This window comes from Ricinus communis, chromosome 10, assembly GCF_019578655.1.
Source record: "Ricinus communis isolate WT05 ecotype wild-type chromosome 10, ASM1957865v1, whole genome shotgun sequence".
NCBI lineage: Eukaryota > Viridiplantae > Streptophyta > Magnoliopsida > Malpighiales > Euphorbiaceae > Ricinus > Ricinus communis.
In genome coordinates, this window is record NC_063265.1 from 14141664 (window position 1) to 14161082 (window position 19419).

Sequence of the window (19419 nt, forward strand, 5' to 3'; positions counted from 1 at the left end):
ATTTCTAAAACTGCACCAAAATAAAATAAACTATGGTATAAAAGATAATCATAATTGGTAAAATATTGATATTCTGAAATTCTTGCAAAAGACAGTAGGGTTTGATCATTCACTCAAATGATAGAAAGAGTAAGAATGATCCCTGTAATAAATATATACCAATTAAATTCATCTTTTAACTAAGAACCGAAGGGCTTGATTTATTTAGATAACGTAACTCAGAAAACCTGATATCACTTATAAAATATGTATGTTTAATAGTGAAAGATTCCCCATAATTTGAGGCCAGCCCACATGAGACGAGGCAGACAGCATACTGCTTCAATAATCTCAATAACAAATGTGAACTTCCCAATTGCCGGTTCCAGGGGCAACTGTTACTGTCAGAAGATTGTCCTCTTCTCTGAATACAAATCCTGCCTCTTCTGAATTTACCAAGCAATGTTTTGGCTCCCTACTCGAGTATGCTCCCACACTACCTTCCCCTCTCCCCCTGATGGTTATTCTGCCGCCATCACACTGCTCAACTGCCTCAACAGCTCCACCAGAGTTGTACATGTTTACTAATCCCATGGCTGCAAACTCAATCTTCTGATGATAAACCTGCACTCACTCATTATCACATAACACTTCAGTTCACGACTCGACCGACTACTTTCCTTGCACCAAAAACAAAAGAAAGAATCACGCCCAACCTTGATGGGTGATATGGTAAAGACATCACATTCCAGAGTTTTTAATCTGACATCGAATGCTGCTTCCTTCTGTAATCGACACAATGATCCTGAAAATTTGTCAAAAAAATAAACAAACCTCTATGAACACATTCTGAGATTTTGAGTTCTTGCATGTCATCCAATGGCGAGGCAAGATATAAGTAGTAAGTACCCTTATTGAAAGAATAAATAGCACAATCTCCAGTCCACAGTTTCCCAGAGACCTCTTCTAAATACTCGACATCAGCAGGAGATACCTGTCCGCATATTTCTTCACTTACTAGTTTCTGTTGTGTGTTTTCCATGCAAGGCCAGCTGCCTGCTCCTTGGCAATTGAACGCACCAAGTACCCCAGTACATTTGTTCAAGTTCCAGATCTTCATAAGACTAGAACCAAAATCATCCCAAAGGAAAGGTCAAGAAATTGAAGCAGGTGATTTCATACAATGTTAAGGGAGAAGTATATCAATACCTTCTTCCATCCATAACTGGGTCGCTGAATAAACAATCCCGTGTTGGTCTTCCTGGATATTTAGCTCTAAGCACTGATCCATCAGGAAGTACTAGCTTCTTCAGTATGTTGAAATCATGGTGACCAGGCTTATCACTGTTAACATTAAAACTGTAGTTTAGAAACGTCCCAGATGCTCAGATGTATGACTTATGCTTCTATAATTTGGTAAAATTCATACCTAACATAGACTCCACACCCTCCCACAGCTCTAGCTATAGCATGAAATTCAGCTGCATCATGAAGGCTCTGCATGTCGTTGATTTATGAAAGTTCATAAATTCTCACAATCTCTAATCTAATACCGTGAAGGAACAGAAAGATTAAGAATGAACATACATAGAACATATCCCAATCAGGGACTACCATTTCACCAAGGAATATGCTGTTATAAGCCACAGCTGCTATGTGCAGTGTCTGTGTCGCTGGATTTTTTGGATAGTAATCATCAGATGCTCGTGTTATAGCACTTTGTTTTGCACTACAATCAGATAGGAAAAATAAAAAGAAAAAGTTGGAATCAATTACCATGACAATCTTTCAAACTAGTATACAAGTGTAATGTGTTGCTGATAAAATTTCTTGAAAGGAGTGATGTAGTGAAGGAAGATTTGGTTGAACTATGAAAAACTTAAAAATTTGAGCGTTGAGTTATATACTGACTGGTAAATGGAGTCTGTGCTCTGGCCCATGCAGCAGATAATGCTGTTGTCTTTGAAGTTAGCAGCTATGGACTCCTCAAGAGCCTGTTGGAATTGTCTGGTGAGAGAGACTCGACCTCCCAAACCAGCTGCAATAGTTTCAAGTATGTTCTGAACATCAACCTTAACTCCATCCACATTTTGCGAAACAAGATAACTGTGTAGATCATCATAAAATTGAGATATTCTTTCAGGATCAATTGTGCCAACACCATACTTCTCCATACAATCCAGAGAGATGTCGCTCATATTTGCCAAGTTCCCTGGTGACTGCACTGGGTATGTCAATTTCGGATTATATTTTTCAGTTCCTTCTGCATTAGGAGCAAGCCCTCCCCAGTATCCCATTAAGGCATGCCATACATATACATACCTGAAAATTTAACCAAGACCAAAAACGTACAGAAAGAATATCCTTAAGAATCACAACAGGAACAGTAGGATGGACATCATATTTTAGATCATTTGCAGTATATGAAAAGAGGCGTACTTAAGGCCAAAAGTGCTCTTGAGATCTGAAACAAAATGCTTAAGATCATTTGGAGCATCACTCAGAGCTTCACTGGTTTTCCGAAATTTATGGTTTTCTTTAATACTAAGCAATCTGCCGCCGAACCTGTAAATGGGAGGAAATTAACATTTGGAGAATCACTCCTACATAGGAGGTGTTCATGTGATTTTGGGAAGAGAAAATACAAATAATTGAACTTACTGTGAACCTTCAATAAATGGCTCCCCTTCCTTTTGGAACTCATTACTTGTGTTTTGCCAACCATCATCTATTATCAGAAACTTTGCTGGAGTGCCACCCTCTGACAAGCTACGAGAGTAAAAGAAAGAAATATTAGAGTGAGGGAAGCACTAAAAATTACATAAACAAGAAAAGAATCAGAAAACTTCTAATTCATCAGTAAAAAGGAGCAAATCTTTTAATGCCACAGAAAAAGACATTGCAAACGAACTATATTTACCTTCTTAGACCATCTTTTATTCCTTGAGGATTTACGTCATGGTAAAAGGCATCCCAGGTGCACCAGCCAAAACAATCCAACATTCCAGGCATCTGTATGAGGAAGACTAGTATAAGAAATTGCATTAATGATATTTCTTTCTTTCCATAGCACCACAAAAACTAAATGAAATGTCTCTCATAGAAGTAAATGCTAGGCGACTTGCCTGCTTTGATTCGCGGACTGTAAAGGTTCCAGTCTGCTCCTCCAAAATCCTTTATAAGGTGCAAATTAGTTAGATAAGAGGGGCCTAGTCAGCTGCTAACTATTAAATTAAATTGATAAGGCAGTTAGCTAGAAGTCATGATTTCATAAACTCATTATGCTGCTTAAATTCTCACCAGAAAATGGCTGACATGCTTGAATGACATGAAGATGTTGCCTTAATTAATTTTTGATATTTCCCTAAGATTGAAACTGAAATTTGGCTTAGAGAGCTGACCTACTTCATGGATTCCTTCATCAGGTCAAATGGATGGTTTCCATGATTCACAAAAACTGCTTTTAGGCATTCTGAAGAAACTATAGCAGGGTCACCTATCAAAATACACAAGAGCCCATTTCATTAGCCTAACGAAAAGAATATAAAGAAAATAATAGAAATCAAGAAAATTTTCTTTCTCTTCATGTGCTATTATGCAAGCTCTATGTATCAATATATCACTGAATTGCTATGCGTGGTAGTTCAAAGTCATATTGTGGCATGATGTCCTGACTAATAGATTTTCAGTTGGTATTGCCAGTGCGCTTATCACAAAATGATGAAGGGTGATGGAAGCAATTGAATTTGAAAGAACATAAAGTTTTTTTTTTTTTAAGTTTTTTTTTTTACCACTTTCGACACAGATCTCAAGTTCATCAGATGAATTTCCCTGTAAGCTGCTCCTAAAATCACCATCTAGCACAGGCAAGAAAACGATATATGAAGGAGAATCGTCAGGTGAGGCTTTAGTCACTTCCATGAGCAATATCTGAGTTTCAATGGGAATATCCCTTCCTGAATCACCCACTCTAGGTATCATCCACCACATTTTAAATCTAAACAGACACAATAACCTCACATTCCTGCATTGATCATCCAAACCGTCATAGTTGCATCAGCAAATGCAACAATGAATAGAATAACGATTCTCTAAAGTCCAAATAGTTAAAGAAAATAGCACATTAAACAAAGAAGAAGAAAGATGGCTTACCGAACATCTCCAAGCCTGAAAACATGTCGAGAACTGGTCTCCAAGGAAGTAGCCCCAAGGTAAGCAGATGAATCCGTCAATGGCGTGACGAAGATATTGTCAGGAACTTCTGTCAACATGCGCTTGCCATTGAAACTGAGAGTCCCATCTTTCAGGACAGGTTTTGCACTGATAAACATGGAAAATCTCCATTTATTAGCATTATTCTTGTTTAGACGCAACAGAGACTTGTGCGAGAAAAGACTCAGATTGTTGGCATTACAAGGGGTTAAAAACGAGGAGGAGAGGCGAGAAGTGGGTTGAGTAGGGCAAAACATATTGAGGGTGGTGATGGCAGTGGCATGAGGCATAGTGTTGGTTAAGGCTTAGGACTGAAGAATCGAGCGACTGTTGGAAATGACAAAAGGTGGAGAGAGCAGTGACTGACAACATAGAGTAAGCCTGAAGAGTTCCTCGAAGCAGGGGACTGGACATATGTGATGTAAAAAATAACGTATGCTGATAAGAGTGATAGCCAATAGGATTTGCTTATTATTGACCACATTTTACCTTCCTTCCATTATCTTCTGTTACAATGGAACATCATTTTCAATCTTCTTTGGGTTTTAAATATCCTCTCATTTTTCCCAGGACATATCTGCCCTTTGCAACTTGCAATTTTTACCTAACCAATTGTATCCTTGGAAGATTCTTCAGTATCCACATCTGTCACAATCATTACAATTATAAACCCCTTCTTTTTCATATTTGAAATTCACCCCATTTTGCAGTCATTCTTATGGTTTTAAAAAATCAAATTGATTTGGTATATGCCACTTATAATTTATTGTTGCACTACATAGAACCATTAAGATGGGTCACCTGATCAAACATTTACATCAGTGATTGAATTGAGAACCAATTTATAATTATGAAAAGAAACAAGTCATGAAAAACAAAGACAATTTGATACTGTTTTCCGAAACCCACCCTGGACTTAATGAAAATTAACAGCTGCTCCCATTACCAACCTATTTCTAGCCTTCCTGTGTGATATATATATATATATATATATATATATATATATATATATATATATATATATATATATATATATATATATATATATATATATCTACACAGCACTCCTCACTACAATAGGACTCCTCACATAATGGGAACCATCAGTCCATGTTAGCCCTCCGAATTCATAGTCCTTAGCAGCACCTTCCCACTTAGCTCTGAATGTCACCTTAAAGCTCTTCTCTTCTCCAATCTTGTCAAATGTCAAAGCCCTAGGCTCAACAGAAACTGAGATTCCGTAGGGTTGTTTGACAACGACTTGATACTTTCCTGGTGAACCAACATTCTTCAATTTTCTAGTGGCAGTAACTGAGCCACGCAATTTAGGGACTGTCATTGAAGGGTAGTTGAAATCGAGAAGACTAGCTGATTTAGGACATTCATAAGGTTCACCGTCATTCAAAGCTTTAATTGAGGTTTCGTTGTAGCCGAGGGCGCAAAGGAAGTCCAAGTAATCATTGACGCCCAAGTCATAGACCAATCCTGGATCCATGGCACGGTTTGGTCTTATATGTCCAGAACCATGGCTGAATGGTGTGGATTTTTCAAAAGTTGATCCATCAAGCATTGGATGCACAGTGTTATCCCTTGATCTTGCTGCACAGAGGATCAGAAACAGGAATTAGTTACTGGAATTATTTTGCAGTGATAAAAGTCAACTCCATTACCAGTAGTAGTGAGTGCTGATCTAATTGCAGCAGGACTCCAGTCAGGGTGGAGTTTTTTAAGAAGGCCGGCAACTCCTGAAACATGAGGGCAAGACATAGATGTACCCGACATAGTTGTGTAAGGAACCCTGCGCTTATCAAACTCTAGATCAGTAGGGCTTGTTGCTTCTGTGAAGGCCGCTATAATATTTACTCCTGGGGCAGTAATATCAGGCTGCAGCATTGAACAGACGTTATTGAGAATATTAGCAGGGCCTTTGGGATAATATTTGAAGGAAAAGAACAGCGTTTGGAATTTCATTTAAACCTTGAGGATCTCAGGTGTAACAGTATTTGGCCCTATAGAGGAAAATGCAGCCATGAATGGAGCAGGCTTTACGCCAGTCGCTGCGGTCGGGGTCGTAATATATGCCAGAGGATTACTGTTTAAAAGAGAATAATAAAAGCAACACATCTCGTGGATGAGAAACTGATATGAAAAAAGAAAAAAGTAGTGCGTTAGGGTGAGAGAGAATACTGACCTGGAAGTGTTAATGTAGGTGAGGACGGCAAGGCCATCTGCATAGTTGAGATGTGAAGCTGGAAGAACATGAGGATCAGCAATGACTTCATTACCACTTGCCTTATCATTGCAAAGAATCATCCCAGCTGCACCAGCCTCAGCAGCTTGCCTACCCTTATCAACTCTTGCATTATCCCCTCTCAGGCAAGCTAAGATCTTACCCTTTACCTTCTTAGGATCCAATGATCCAGGTTTACATAGCTCACTGCATTACACCATAACCATGTCAAAACCAATTCCTCAACGATTGCATTCTTAAAATACAGGTTAAATATGTTGGTCCTTACGCGTCCTTTTCAAATGCACTAGCAGCTTTACCCTGGGCTCCGCTAATAAGGGGATACAGTTTACTTTCAGGCATACCTTTGGAAAGACTTGTGCCCTGAAATCCAATTAGCCAAAGACAAATTCACATGGAAATAAGAACAGCATTTGTATAAAGTGATGATGTAGGTACCTTAAGGCGTCGCCCATTGTGGAGTTCAACAAAAGTTTGGAACTCCCGATCCAAGGTGCTTGCTCCAACAGTTATAATCCAAGGGGCAACATTGGAGACAGTTCCAGGTGTCGGTCCAGAATTTCCTGCAGAGCAGACAACTACAACACCCTTCTTGACAGCGTGAAATGAACCTATTGCAATACCATCGTTGAAGTAATCAATAGGATCACCACCAACAGACACTGAAAGCACATCAACCCCATCATGAATGGCATCGTCGAATGCTTTCATCATATCAGAATCAAAGCACCCTCCAGTGTTATTCACTGCTGGCCAGCACACCTTGTAAGAAGCCACTCTAGCTTTAGGAGAACCACCTTTAGGAGTTACATTCGCCAACCCATACACATTGGTTCCAGGAACAAAGTTACCACCAGCTGTTGATAGAGTGTGACTTCCATGTCCTTCATGGTCACGAGCATTGTTCAGAGACGAATTAAGAGAACCAACATAGGAAATATAACCCCTGCTGTAGGATTTCGCTCCAATAAGCTTCCTGCAGAATGTCAATATGAAGGAATTAGTGGCTTACCCTAAAAACACTCTCGTAACAATCAACTACAAAGTTACGATTTGAGGACGGCACATAATAAGAGAATGCAGGATAGAATATGGTGGTAACCTGTTGCAAGGCACTCCAGCGCTGGTTGTATTCTCACATGATCCTTTCCACCTTGATGACACTGGGCCGTATCCTTCATCGCTAAAACTCTTTGATTCTGGCCAAACACCTGATTCAACCACACACAGTAAAATCTAATATTCCGTCTAGGACATCCATCTCTCATTTTTTATGTGTCACACTTGAGCGTATTTTATTGGGTGAGCGTAAGTCAAGTTACAACAGTACTAAAGAGAGCCATTCAAAAGGAATACCAGTATCAAGATTAGCGATGATGATATCTTCACCGAGTTTAGCTTTCTTCCATAAGGATTTAGGTTGGACACCGCCATTCCTTTCCAGCATCATAAATTCCCATGAATGTATTGTGTGCAGCTGTTTTGCCTGGTTCAAGAAAACTGACACAACTTTTGGGTGCTCTGAAATGGCGCGCAGTAAATATGAACCAGGATAAGCATTCGTATAATAATATGTAGAAAACGGAAAAAGGAAAAAATGACAGAATAACAATTTCTAAAATCTTACTTGCAATTTCAGCAGCCTCTTCCTCTTCAAGCATTGCAGAAAATCCATTGATTTGGTTTCTATACGAGTAAATAAGTGCGTCTGTGGCCTCGTCAGGACTGCATGAAAAAAGTAACAGAATCAGGATTAACCGCACAAATAACAATTAAATAATAAGGGTAAAGGAGCAATGAGAAGTATAGCGTTGTCACCTTCCTAAAAAGGACCCAAGAAACTCATAATGAGAATCGGTAACCGCATGAAGGTCAGCCTCAGAAACTTGAGGACCATGAGCATGGGATCCCAGGTACACCACGTATGCCTTTTTTATGGCAAAAGCTGGTGGCTGAACCAAACACCAGACAGTGAAAAATAAAAGCACAACCGAAACTCTTGAAAACCTCATTGTATTGTATTTTGCAAATTAGTGTGAGATTGGGAGAGCATATATGTGTATATATATTTATAACTGGAAGTGTTTAGGGAGGAGAGGAAGGAAAAGATACTAAATTAAATTCAAAAGAGTGAGAGTCCTAATCAATGTTGAATTGTGTATGTCAAATAGAGAATCTCCGAAATAGCAGAGATTGTATTTCTAAATGAAACTGATGTTATCCTAAATCAAGGAGTCCTAAGTAACCTTCCATTCCTGAGTCTGAGTATGTGAATGTATCACAGTAAAATATCTGTAATGTCTGGCTGTGATGCTGAATAAAAATGGGAATTCCCTGAAGCTGTGACTGGGAAGTTCCTATATATGTATATCCTAAGATTGCACTGCTGATTATGTTTTGACTTGGTACTTTGTAATATATTTCAAGATTGGCGCTGCTGATCATGATTACAGTTACGATTACGATTACGCTAATAAATTATTACAATTATGTTATGGGGATCATTAAGTTTTAATGCATTTATTATATATGATCATCAAACATATATAAACATAACAACTAATTTTATGATGGTTTTGCTACACCATTAATTTCTTTTTCACCTGCGTAAGTTTATATAATATTTAATATTTATTTATAAAATTCTAAAAAATCAGCAAATTCAAAATTTTAAATTTTAAGTCTTATTTCAAAAACTCTTTAGCAACTTTTACTTGCAAAAAGTAATATACAGCTCCCAAGCAGGTCTGAGGATGACAAAAGCTTCATTTTCGGTTCCGAGAACGTAACAATGGAGAGAAGAAGTTGGGGGATCTGAATTATACATTCTAAAATCATAAGACATACACCTGTCTATTCTCTCTCTTTTGAACGTATTGAAGAAAAATCTCTTCGTGTTAAAAGTAGCTTTGAGCATCCAATAGTTCTGGAAATCCCAAATGGAAAATATGATTTTATAAATGGGGTTGCATACTTGATCCTTTAGTGTTAGCAAATAAGGATATGGGTAATTATGGTATTAACCAAGCCCTGCAGTTGTTCGGATTGTACTAATGGCACCAGGATCGGTAACATAAACATGTATTAATATAATACTCACAAGCTCTACTGGAAGTGCAGACAATAATCTATTTTCTTCATTATGCCATCTGTGGTTTGAATTGCCTAAATAATTATATGATACCTGCCATCTGCACTGCAGCAAGAAGGCAGCTTTTGCCCCTAATAACATCCAACATCGATCGCATCATCAAATGAAAATAATCTACTTGCATGGCTTTGAAGTCTGCTTCCTATCCCAGTATGCAAATCATATCAAGACACAACAACTAAGACCTTGTTGTAATGCTTTCTTGTAAGACGCATGCATGCAAATGCAAAGATGATTTACTTTCTCCCTTGTTCCTTGGTAAGATAAGAAAACATCACCCCAATTAAGCTGCTACGATAACAAAAACTCATTCATCTTCCACAAAGCAGATTGAGTTTCTTTTGACTCCCGATGACACTTCTTGCGCAGAACAACATATACTCAGAAACAAAGATTGTACTGCTTTCAATATTTTTTCCTAATAGGATACAAAGAAGGGAGTTTCTCTACAAAATAATAAATATTTATATGTCACAATGATAAAATTAATTAAATAATTAAAAATTATTGATTTCTAATACTATCTTTAAGCAATTAAATATACAAAGCAGAAGAGTTAGTTCAATAAAATACTTCTGATAAAATACTTTACTTTTCTGATCTTTAAAGTAGAATAATAAAAAAATATTTGGTACTAGAGAGTATTTATTATATTTCAACTTGTTAAAATAAAATAATTAGTGTAAATATTTTTATGATGTATTTGAATCTTAAATTATTTTTTATAATAATTAAATCTACTTATTGCTAGTTATAAAAAAACCAATATAAATTTTATGAATTATAAATATGTCCATTTGTAGATGGATTTATTTATAATTTTTAAGAATCAATTATCATTAATACTAAAATATGTATGATGATAAATTTAAATATGTATTAATTTTTTGTTTAAGAAAAACGAATCAAATAATTAATATTCGACATAAAAAGGCCTATAAATAATATATTTTTTAGTGTTTTATATTTAAATAGAAAAAAGCGATATATATTATAAACTTCTTATAGCAATTTTATAAGTTTGATTCATTTAATAGTAAAGTATAATAGTTTAGCACTTGAGTAGATAATCTTTGTTGGTCTCATTTTTAAGGTACATTAAGAGGATGGGATGTAAATTTGAATGAGGGTTGGGGTCATTAATTGAGAGTAGTGAGAGATTGAAACCACATTTATGTGTTCAGCATTCATATTTGTATATGCTCTTCACATCTTCTGAAAATACAAATCCCACCCACTATCTCCTTACTATGCATACCACCAACTCCACTCTTGAAATAAGGAAAAAAGTAATGTGAAATGTGAAACAATTTTGGTAAACTGGGGAAGGGTGCCCAAGGGAATGCCATCTCTATCTCATCTGTTTGACCAGGCCCCTTTGCTTTTTTAGTTGGAATACTGAGGTGATGTGTAAATATATTTGCATATTAATTAAGAGTTGATGATGGCAAAAAGGGAAGGGCAGTCTTGGCCCCTGCCCCCAGTTGCACAGTGAATTTGAGGTGCTTCTCCAACTTTGGTACATTGTAACAACCATTAGATCATCATTCGCTAACACAATTTTGTCGCAAATCTCTTTGAGATGGATGCGTGTGAAAGTTATGCATGGAATAGCAGAATTAGAGTTTTTATATATTATAAGAAAGTAGACAAGTTTCTAGCAGAAAACATCATATTCTATTCTATTCATTCTCCTGCTGTTGAATCGATTAGTGAAGAAGAAAATAATGTGATTCCTAAAGGACCCCAAAGAAAAGAGTGACATCAAGCTTACCTATTGTATGATATTTATTGACTTGTTGTCGAGTATTTGCAGGCTTTTATTTAATAATGCAATGACATATTGATTGTTCATGCCTTTTCTTCTTAAAACCTGAGTGAAAATGTCTTGGTTATTAAAATGGAAAATTCAAAACCCACTTCTCCAAGTTACAGATTTATTTCAGTAATATCTCTCTCTCTCGTTTCTTCTGGTGCTTAACAGTATTCAGTCTTCAGCAGATGAACCCCCACATACTTGAGTCCACAGCGTCCTTACCTAACACTCTTATTTTAAGATTAAATCTGTAAGTATGGATTAGAAGAAAGAATTGAAAAGGGGCGGCGAATTTTCATTTGGGTTTTCGTAAAGAAAAGAAGGCGTGTGATGAACAGATTAGGAAGGCGTTGGTTCACCACTCAGCCCAACCATATTAATATTCAACTGCATAAGTTCCTCCTTTTTCCAATGAAAAAGATTTATTGCTTATTGATGCTCATTTGCTAAATCAACTCCTCCTTTTCAAGACCGAGTTACAAGAAAGCTTAAATTAGAATTCCAATCAGAATATGAATATAATCAAGGATTTTTGGTTTTCTTTCTTCGATCCCGACAGCCCACCAAATCTGTCATGCAAATATACGTATTAAAGCTGAGGATACCATATTAGATCATAATTAATCTGGTATGGCAAAACCAAAGTGTGTAGAGCTAACAAAATAATTAAAAGCTTTACAACTCCCTTCACCTACTACCTAAATCACACAATGGTTGAATACTAGAATTTAGATTTACCAAAACTTACTTGCTCTTTTTCCTCCAACACCTTCTATAAATTGTTAGCTCTGCTAAGCTAAGCTACAACTAAACATCAACCGCCAGACATTCACAAATGTCTCATGTAGAACGTTCTGACATGTCACGGGAAAAACCCTTTGGCGGTGACTACCAGCTGCCTGTTTTTAACTCTGCCCACCAGATGGAGCTCCAACAGTTTTCTAGGAGATCCAAACCTACTGTCTCCGCCACCCTTGCTGAGCTCCTTAAGCGTGTTGAAGATGCTCAAAGTGACAATTCCAATTACACCTCTCCCATCCATCATCAAGCCCTGGAAGTTGGCTATGCTTGCAGCTCCATGCCCCCGTCATCCGACCCTTTTGTTCTTTCCTTTCATAACTTATCTTACAGTGTCAAAGTTGCCCAGAAAATGTCATTTCCATTCTCTGGAAATGACTCCTTTGATTCTTCTGAAAATGGCATTAAGCTTTTGTTGAATGATATTTCCGGAGAAGCCAGAGAAGGGGAAATCATGGCCGTTCTCGGTGCTAGTGGATCTGGCAAGTCCACATTGATCGATGCGCTGGCAGACCGGATTGCCAAAGAGAGCTTAAAGGGGTCTGTGACCTTGAACGGTGAGGTCTTGGAGTCAAGGTTATTGAAAGTAATATCTGCTTATGTTATGCAAGATGATCTCTTGTTTCCAATGTTAACTGTTGAAGAGACACTCATGTTCTCTGCTGAGTTCAGGCTTCCTCGCTCTCTCTCCAGGTCGAAAAAGAAAGCTAGAGTTCAAGCCTTGATCGACCAATTAGGCCTGCGTAGCGCAGCCAACACTGTGATCGGTGACGAAGGGCATAGAGGTGTTTCTGGAGGTGAAAGAAGGAGAGTTTCAATTGGGACTGACATAGTTCACGACCCAATTCTTTTATTTCTTGATGAGCCAACCTCAGGACTTGATTCCACAAGTGCTTTTATGGTTGTTAAGGTCTTGCAACGAATTGCGCAAAGTGGAAGCATCGTGATCATGTCTGTACACCAGCCTAGTTACAGAATTCTGAGCTTGCTGGACCGTTTGATCTTCCTTTCCCACGGCCAAACAGTCTACGGTGGCCCTCCAACTAGTCTTCCAGATTTCTTTGCTGAGTTTGGGCATCCGATTCCAGAGAATGAAAACCGAACAGAGTTTGCTCTGGATTTGATTCGAGAGCTTGAAGAAATTCCAGGAGGAACGAGAAGTCTAGTTGACTTCAACAGGTCATGGCAGGCTCTGAAAAATCCAAGAAACCATATCTGCAGGTCATCAAAGCTTTCCCTCAAAGATGCAATAAGCGCAAGCATTTCGAAAGGAAAACTGGTCTCTGGCGCCAGAAATGATTCCAACTTGTCATCTTCAGTCCCAACATTTGCCAATCCATTCTGGGTTGAAATGCTAGTGATAGCAAAAAGATCACTGATAAACTCCAGAAGAATGCCTGAACTGTTTGGAATTCGATTTGGTGCAGTTTTCGTGACAGGTCTAATCTTGGCTACCATTTTTTGGCATCTGGACAACTCTCCAAGAGGTGCCCAAGAAAGACTAGGCTTTTTTGCTTTTGCCATGTCCACAACATACTACACCTGTGCAGAGTCCATCCCTGCCTTTCTTCAAGAACGTTATATATTCATGAGAGAAACTGCATACAATGCTTATCGTCGGTCATCTTACGTTCTCGCGCACTCTATAATCTCCATTCCCTCTCTCATAATTTTCTCTATTGCCTTTGCTGCTACAACATATTGGGCTGTGGGGCTGGCTGGTGGAGCATCAGGATTCCTTTTCTTCTTCTTCACGGTCCTGTCAGCATTCTGGGCGGGGAGCTCATTCGTGACATTCCTGTCAGGAGTAGTGTCTCATGTAATGCTAGGATTCACAATTGTGGTAGCCATCTTGGCATACTTCCTTCTATTCAGTGGCTTCTTCATATCTCGGGATAGAATTCCTCCATACTGGATATGGTTCCACTATCTGTCACTAGTAAAATATCCATACGAAGGAGCTCTGCAAAACGAATTTCAGGATCCAACAAAATGCTATGTAAGGGGAGTGCAAATGTTTGATAACACGCCATTGAGTGAAGTGCCAGTAGCGCTGAAACTGAAGCTGCTGCAGAGCCTGAGCAGCACTTTAGGAAGGAATATTACAAGCAGTACATGTATAGTGACTGGACCAGATATATTAAAGGGACAAGGGATCACAGATTTAAGCAAATGGAGTTGCTTATGGATCACCATTGCTTGGGGTTTCTTCTTTAGAGTGTTGTTTTACTTTACTTTGTTGTTGGGAAGCAAGAACAAGAGGAGGTAAACTCCATCAGATTGTTCTTTTCCTCCTGGATATTAATTAAGCTACCAAACATATATTATTATTGTTATTATTATTAGTGGATTTAATGAATTTGTGGCAGTGGGAAAGTTTGGCCATCTTTTTATTTGATATGGACTAAGCTTGAATTCTGAATTCATCTCATTTTCAAACAGCTTGTAATACCAGAAATCTAAGCTTACATCCCCTTTTCTTTTCTAAAAATATTACAATTAAAAAATACAACTGCTCCATTTCTTTTTTCTCTGATACCACATGTGTCAAATTAACTATTTTTTTTATATTTATATTTGATAATTGCTAAAGTTCAAAATTTACCACCAACCCTAAACATTAAAATAGGATATATTAAGATTTAAATGTAGTATACATATTCAATATTTTTCCAATTATTAACAATTATAAAAATAATTTTAAATTTTATTAGTTATTAAATACTTAAATTACTAAACATTCAATGATAAATGAGGTTAGTTCCTTAAAAAATTATCAATTATAAATATTAAGTATAAAAATATCCACACACACACTCTCTCTCTCTCTCTTTATATATAAACTTTGTCTTATCATTTATTTTCTATAAATGACAAATAAAATATTGTATAAATAGTTGAATTCAGAAAATTCATTTGTTTTTAAAAAAAATAAGTAATATATATATTTTTTTAAAATTTTAGGTATTTCTCAAAAGTTTCCAAATCAAAATAGAGGTGTGTTATTGGGCTGTCAGATAGTAGAGCCCACTATATTTGGGTCCAATCAGTCCACAGACAACTTGCGCTGAAATTAACCCTTCGATTAAAGAAAAACAAATCGTAGCCGTAGAAAAGCAAGTAACTTGCAATAAAAAGCTGTCGGTTCGTTAGGTAAAGCCTATTAAATCTGAAATTCTTGTATGCTATTTTCTTCTTCTGCTTTGAAGAAAACCTAATTATCCTAATTTCGGGGCTTTCTCTTTTACACTTTTCAGGTTGATTACTTCCCTCTTTCTAATCCTTTCCGCTATATTTCATGTCTTGGTACTCGCTATTTCAATTTTTAATTTCAATTTCGAGCTCTTATCTTTATTTGTTTTTGTGTGTTCTTCTGATACGATTTTAGGGTTCGTTTCCTTATGGGTGCTTTGCTTCTTTCTTAAAAGAAAAGAAAAAGAATTTTCTTTAGGGTTTTCAAAATCGATGTCTTGATGCATAAAAGCTGCAGCTTTTATCTGTATTAGTGTTCTGAAAGTTGAAGTTTAGGTGTATAGATCTGTGTTCCTTCCCTTTGAAGTTTAGTTGAAGTTTAGGTGTATATGCATATAATCCTAACAGATTAGGGCCTCTCACTGTAATTACGTATCTATTTGTAATATTTGTTTTCTTTAATTGGGAGATGCCAAATTAACTAGCTTTTATAGCCCTAGGAGCTGAACTTTGTTCAAGATTTTGTCAGGGATGTTATATTCATTCTTTTCCTTAATATATGTCTGTGTATTTGGGGAAACTTGATCGTCTAATTGCTTTTAATTGCATTATTCAGACATCAGTCACCTTTCATGTGCTTGCTTTTGTTTTGTTTTTTTTTTTTTTTTTTGTGTTTATAATTGAAGATATTATGAACTTTGCTCTTGACGTTCTTTCAACATTAATGGTAGCCTTTCATTGCTGCAGCTTGAAAATGCCGCGGTACGAAGATCGATATGCTAATACACGTCTCTATGTTGGTCATCTGGCTTCTCGCACACGATCACGAGATCTTGAATATCTTTTCAGCAAATATGGAAGGTAACCTTTAGCTTATTGTTTAAACTGTTGGGGTAATTGGTCCTTTCGTCCAGGGTAGGCTTTTTTTGTTTTGTTTTGTTTTGTTTTATGCCTGTTCCATGAAATAGTCGCAATTGTTATATTTTTAACCAGTGAAAAACTTCCTCAAGTATGTGTTTTGAAGCCCTTCTCATTGCTACGATTGACACTGTCAGTGTCAGGTTGGGGCAAACTGATCATTGTCTTTGTGCTTATTTCGTTAACCGAGTAGTTCCTTAGATTATTGGCTACTGGTCATAGGGTATGCAGTTGGCCTCCTGCAAATACTTGGGAACAAATAGGCCCTCAGCAGCTTGTTTTGTGCGTGGATTTGTGTTAACTATCACGTTATCTGTGGGAATCTTGTGGCCCTAGGTGTCATTTTTTTAACTTGAATGATCTTGTTGAAGGTTTCTGGGCTTTTGCCTAACCTGGAGGCCTATGGTGAGAGGGTTGCCATGGTGGAATTGGTGGAAATTCTTGCCGAGTTATAGGAGACTTTGGCGATACTTTCTATTATGTTATTGCGTGTTTTTATGGAATTGGCAACAATCTCAAACTGGTGTTTAGTTCGTCTATGAGGGGTGAAGTATCATACACTTGCAGTACTTAAGTAATGATGGCCTTACTGTTTGTGGCAACCGTTTCGCAGAGTACGGGATGTGGATATGAAGCGTGACTACGCATTTGTTGTAAGTGTTTTCCTCCTTTAATTTTTTTTGTGCATTAGTTGGTACAAGGATCTGATATCGCATGTTTATTTTTCACATAATCGTAATTTTTTGTTGCACAAATATGTGTCTTCTCTTGTTGGTTTCTTTTCTTACTTTTTAAAACAGGAATTTAGTGATCCTCGAGATGCTGACGATGCAAGATATCACTTGGATGGCAAGGATCTTGATGGCAGCCGTATCATTGTGGAATTTGCAAAGGGAGTAAGTATTTTTAGCTTGATATTTCAAGTAAAAAATCTTACAGTATAATATCTATTCATGCAGCTGTAAGATAAGAGTAACTGGATTTTGTTTGATATAGTTGAGCAGTGACGGATTTTATGAAAGTGGTTTTTATATTTACTAATACTTGTATGGCATTGGAGAATTTTCTTATATCCAGATGCTCATTAACCAGCTTAATCTTCTGTTACCTGTGTCTAGGTTCCACGTGGTTCCCGAGAGTATTTGGGGAGAGGTCCTCCTCCAGGATCTGGACGCTGCTTCAATTGTGGAATAGATGGGCATTGGGCTCGAGATTGCAAAGCGGGAGACTGGAAGAACAAATGTTATCGGTGTGGAGAAAGAGGACATATAGAGAGAAACTGCAAGAACAGTCCCAAGAAACTGAAGTAATTCTCACCTGTTCTCAATTTTTCTTACTTTACACGTGTTGCTTATTTGTTCGGCTGTGAATCATTTGAAGCCTAGAAGTGCCTTTGTCATTACATGCAGAGTAGTCAAATCAACAATCAGAATTGAGATCCTCATCCTGTGAATTGACAATTGAGCTAGATTGAATTCTAAGATTCGGTTAAAATTTCGAATATCCTTTTAATTAACAAATACTTATTATGATTTAATTTTATTCTACAAAAATCAAAGTGTTATATAGCATAGAAATTTTTGTTAAAAAATAGCATAGAATATTAAGTATAAATCACAAAGTAAAACTAATAGAACTTGGGTTCATATTCTGATTCCATCTTGTGTAATATAATATAAATTTTAAAGTATATAGCAAACTTGGTATACTAAGTAGGTTAGATGTGTAAAGTATGTGAAGAATAATCTATCATTTGAATATAATTGCCAAGTAGAAAAAGAAACCTGCTTTGTACAGAAATTTTTACAATATAATAGTACTATTTAGTGCTACTGCCAAGCGCCAAGTAGTGCCTGAAGAATGAGAAAAGCTGAAGCTTGACTTCAAATTGCAAAAGATAATTCTGAATCACCTTGATTTTCTTTTGGGAAGGATGAAGGTTGGAGCTTCTTTTTGAAGCAAGAGACATGCCAATTTTTCTTCTTTCTTAATCTTACTGTCGAATCTCATGTTCTTTTTGGGATGGTCTACCCCACCAGGTTTTTGTGATTTTTGAAGAGTGGGAATCAATTTATACACATTGATTACTGATTTGGACGATTCTTATCAAATTTTGATTCACCCCCTAGATTCGACTGGTTTGGTGGGATAATCAACTTAAATGGTACTTCTTATATCATGAATCATTTGACTCTAATTACTATAATTACGTGCTTTATTTTGCAGACGCGGGCGGAGTTACTCGCGATCACCATCTCCTCGCCGTGGCAGAAGCCGTAGCCCAAGTTACAGCAGAGGTCGCAGCTACAGGTTTGTTGATTTTAATCTGATCTTTTGATGCAACCAGAGTGACTTTCTGCTGGGTTTATATACATTGCTCTATATGTGGTTTTTGATATGTTTATTGTGTTAACTGCATCTACTGGTTTTGTTAGCCGATCAAGATCTCCACCACCTAAGAGAGAGCGGAGTTTTGAGAATGAGGATAGGTCCTTGAGCCGTGAGCCAAAGAATGGTGTGCCCTCAAAGGGTAGGAAGCGGAGCCCAACACCTGATGAAGGCAGCCCACGCCCTTCTCCTAAATCCAGAAAACTGGATGACCAGCAAGATCGGTCAGACTATAGTGGTAGCCCAAGGAGGAGCCGGAGCCCTGACAGAAAGAGCCCTGGAGATGGGAGGTACGGAAGTCCAGCTCAAACTAATGGCCGCAGCCGCAGTCCCAGTCCCAGTCCTAGGGATGGTAGGAGCCCTGTTGATGATGATTACGAGGACAATCGCCGCTCCCGCTCCCGCACTCGCTCCCGTTCCCGCTCTGCGAGAGGCAGCGAGTCACCATAAAGTGCACGCCAATGTAATTGGAAGATGCCTGAATTGTGCAGCAATGCCATCCGCAAGACCTAATGCCTTCAAGTTCTTAATTAGACAATCTTAAACATTTTATGTGCTTTGGAAGTAGGGAAAGTGTACTTGAGACAGACATGGATTGAGGAAGCATATTTTGAATTTCTGATATTTGGCGTTTGATTAATTCGATAATGTTAGTTTGATATACACATGCGTATATGTTTTTCCAGTGCCCCAGTGAAATAATGGACAATTTAG

General features: G+C 37.5%; 4 protein-coding genes across 6 annotated transcripts; 2 read left to right on the top strand and 2 right to left on the bottom strand.

The window, feature by feature from the left end:
• Nucleotides 1-173: 173 nt before the first annotated feature.
• Nucleotides 174-4642, bottom strand: LOC8283865 (probable galactinol--sucrose galactosyltransferase 2). 2 transcript variants are annotated; one of them, XM_015722963.3, is made up of 14 exons: nt 4132-4642; nt 3771-4003; nt 3385-3475; nt 3105-3153; nt 2900-2991; nt 2641-2748; nt 2419-2544; nt 1891-2301; nt 1594-1708; nt 1409-1476; nt 1189-1323; nt 889-1103; nt 696-784; nt 174-603 (listed from the first exon to the last, which is right to left on the bottom strand). In XM_015722963.3, the coding sequence occupies exons 1-14, from the start codon at nt 4479-4481 to the stop codon at nt 331-333; spliced, it is 2355 nt and encodes a 784-aa protein (XP_015578449.1). In that variant the 5' UTR covers nt 4482-4642; the 3' UTR covers nt 174-330. The 2 variants fall into 2 exon arrangements, with proteins under 2 accessions (XP_015578449.1, XP_002525224.1); XM_002525178.4 differs by having other exon boundaries at nt 1567-1708; nt 4132-4641.
• Nucleotides 4643-5240: 598 nt separating this feature from the next.
• On the bottom strand, nt 5241-8694 carry LOC8283864 (subtilisin-like protease SBT5.4). Its single transcript, XM_015722965.3, has 10 exons — nt 8261-8694; nt 8070-8167; nt 7799-7963; nt 7545-7653; nt 6881-7418; nt 6711-6805; nt 6383-6628; nt 6169-6283; nt 5862-6075; nt 5241-5790 (listed from the first exon to the last, which is right to left on the bottom strand). Exons 1-10 carry the CDS (start codon nt 8452-8454, stop codon nt 5246-5248), a joined length of 2319 nt encoding a protein of 772 aa, XP_015578451.2. The 5' UTR covers nt 8455-8694; the 3' UTR covers nt 5241-5245.
• Nucleotides 8695-11964: 3270 nt separating this feature from the next.
• On the top strand, nt 11965-14600 carry LOC112535733 (ABC transporter G family member 20). The gene has a single exon (XM_025158458.2). It carries the CDS (start codon nt 12245-12247, stop codon nt 14474-14476), a length of 2232 nt encoding a protein of 743 aa, XP_025014226.1. The 5' UTR covers nt 11965-12244; the 3' UTR covers nt 14477-14600.
• A 716-nt stretch (nt 14601-15316) lies between these two features.
• On the top strand, nt 15317-19366 carry LOC8283862 (serine/arginine-rich splicing factor RS2Z33). Of its 2 annotated transcripts, none has more exons than XM_025158459.2 (7): nt 15317-15464; nt 16147-16260; nt 16931-16970; nt 17118-17213; nt 17436-17623; nt 18544-18627; nt 18753-19366. In XM_025158459.2, the coding sequence occupies exons 2-7, from the start codon at nt 16154-16156 to the stop codon at nt 19153-19155; spliced, it is 918 nt and encodes a 305-aa protein (XP_025014227.1). In that variant the 5' UTR covers nt 15317-15464; nt 16147-16153; the 3' UTR covers nt 19156-19366. The 2 variants fall into 2 exon arrangements, with proteins under 2 accessions (XP_025014227.1, XP_025014228.1); XM_025158460.2 differs by having other exon boundaries at nt 15418-15464; nt 16689-16970.
• Nucleotides 19367-19419: the final 53 nt, after the last annotated feature.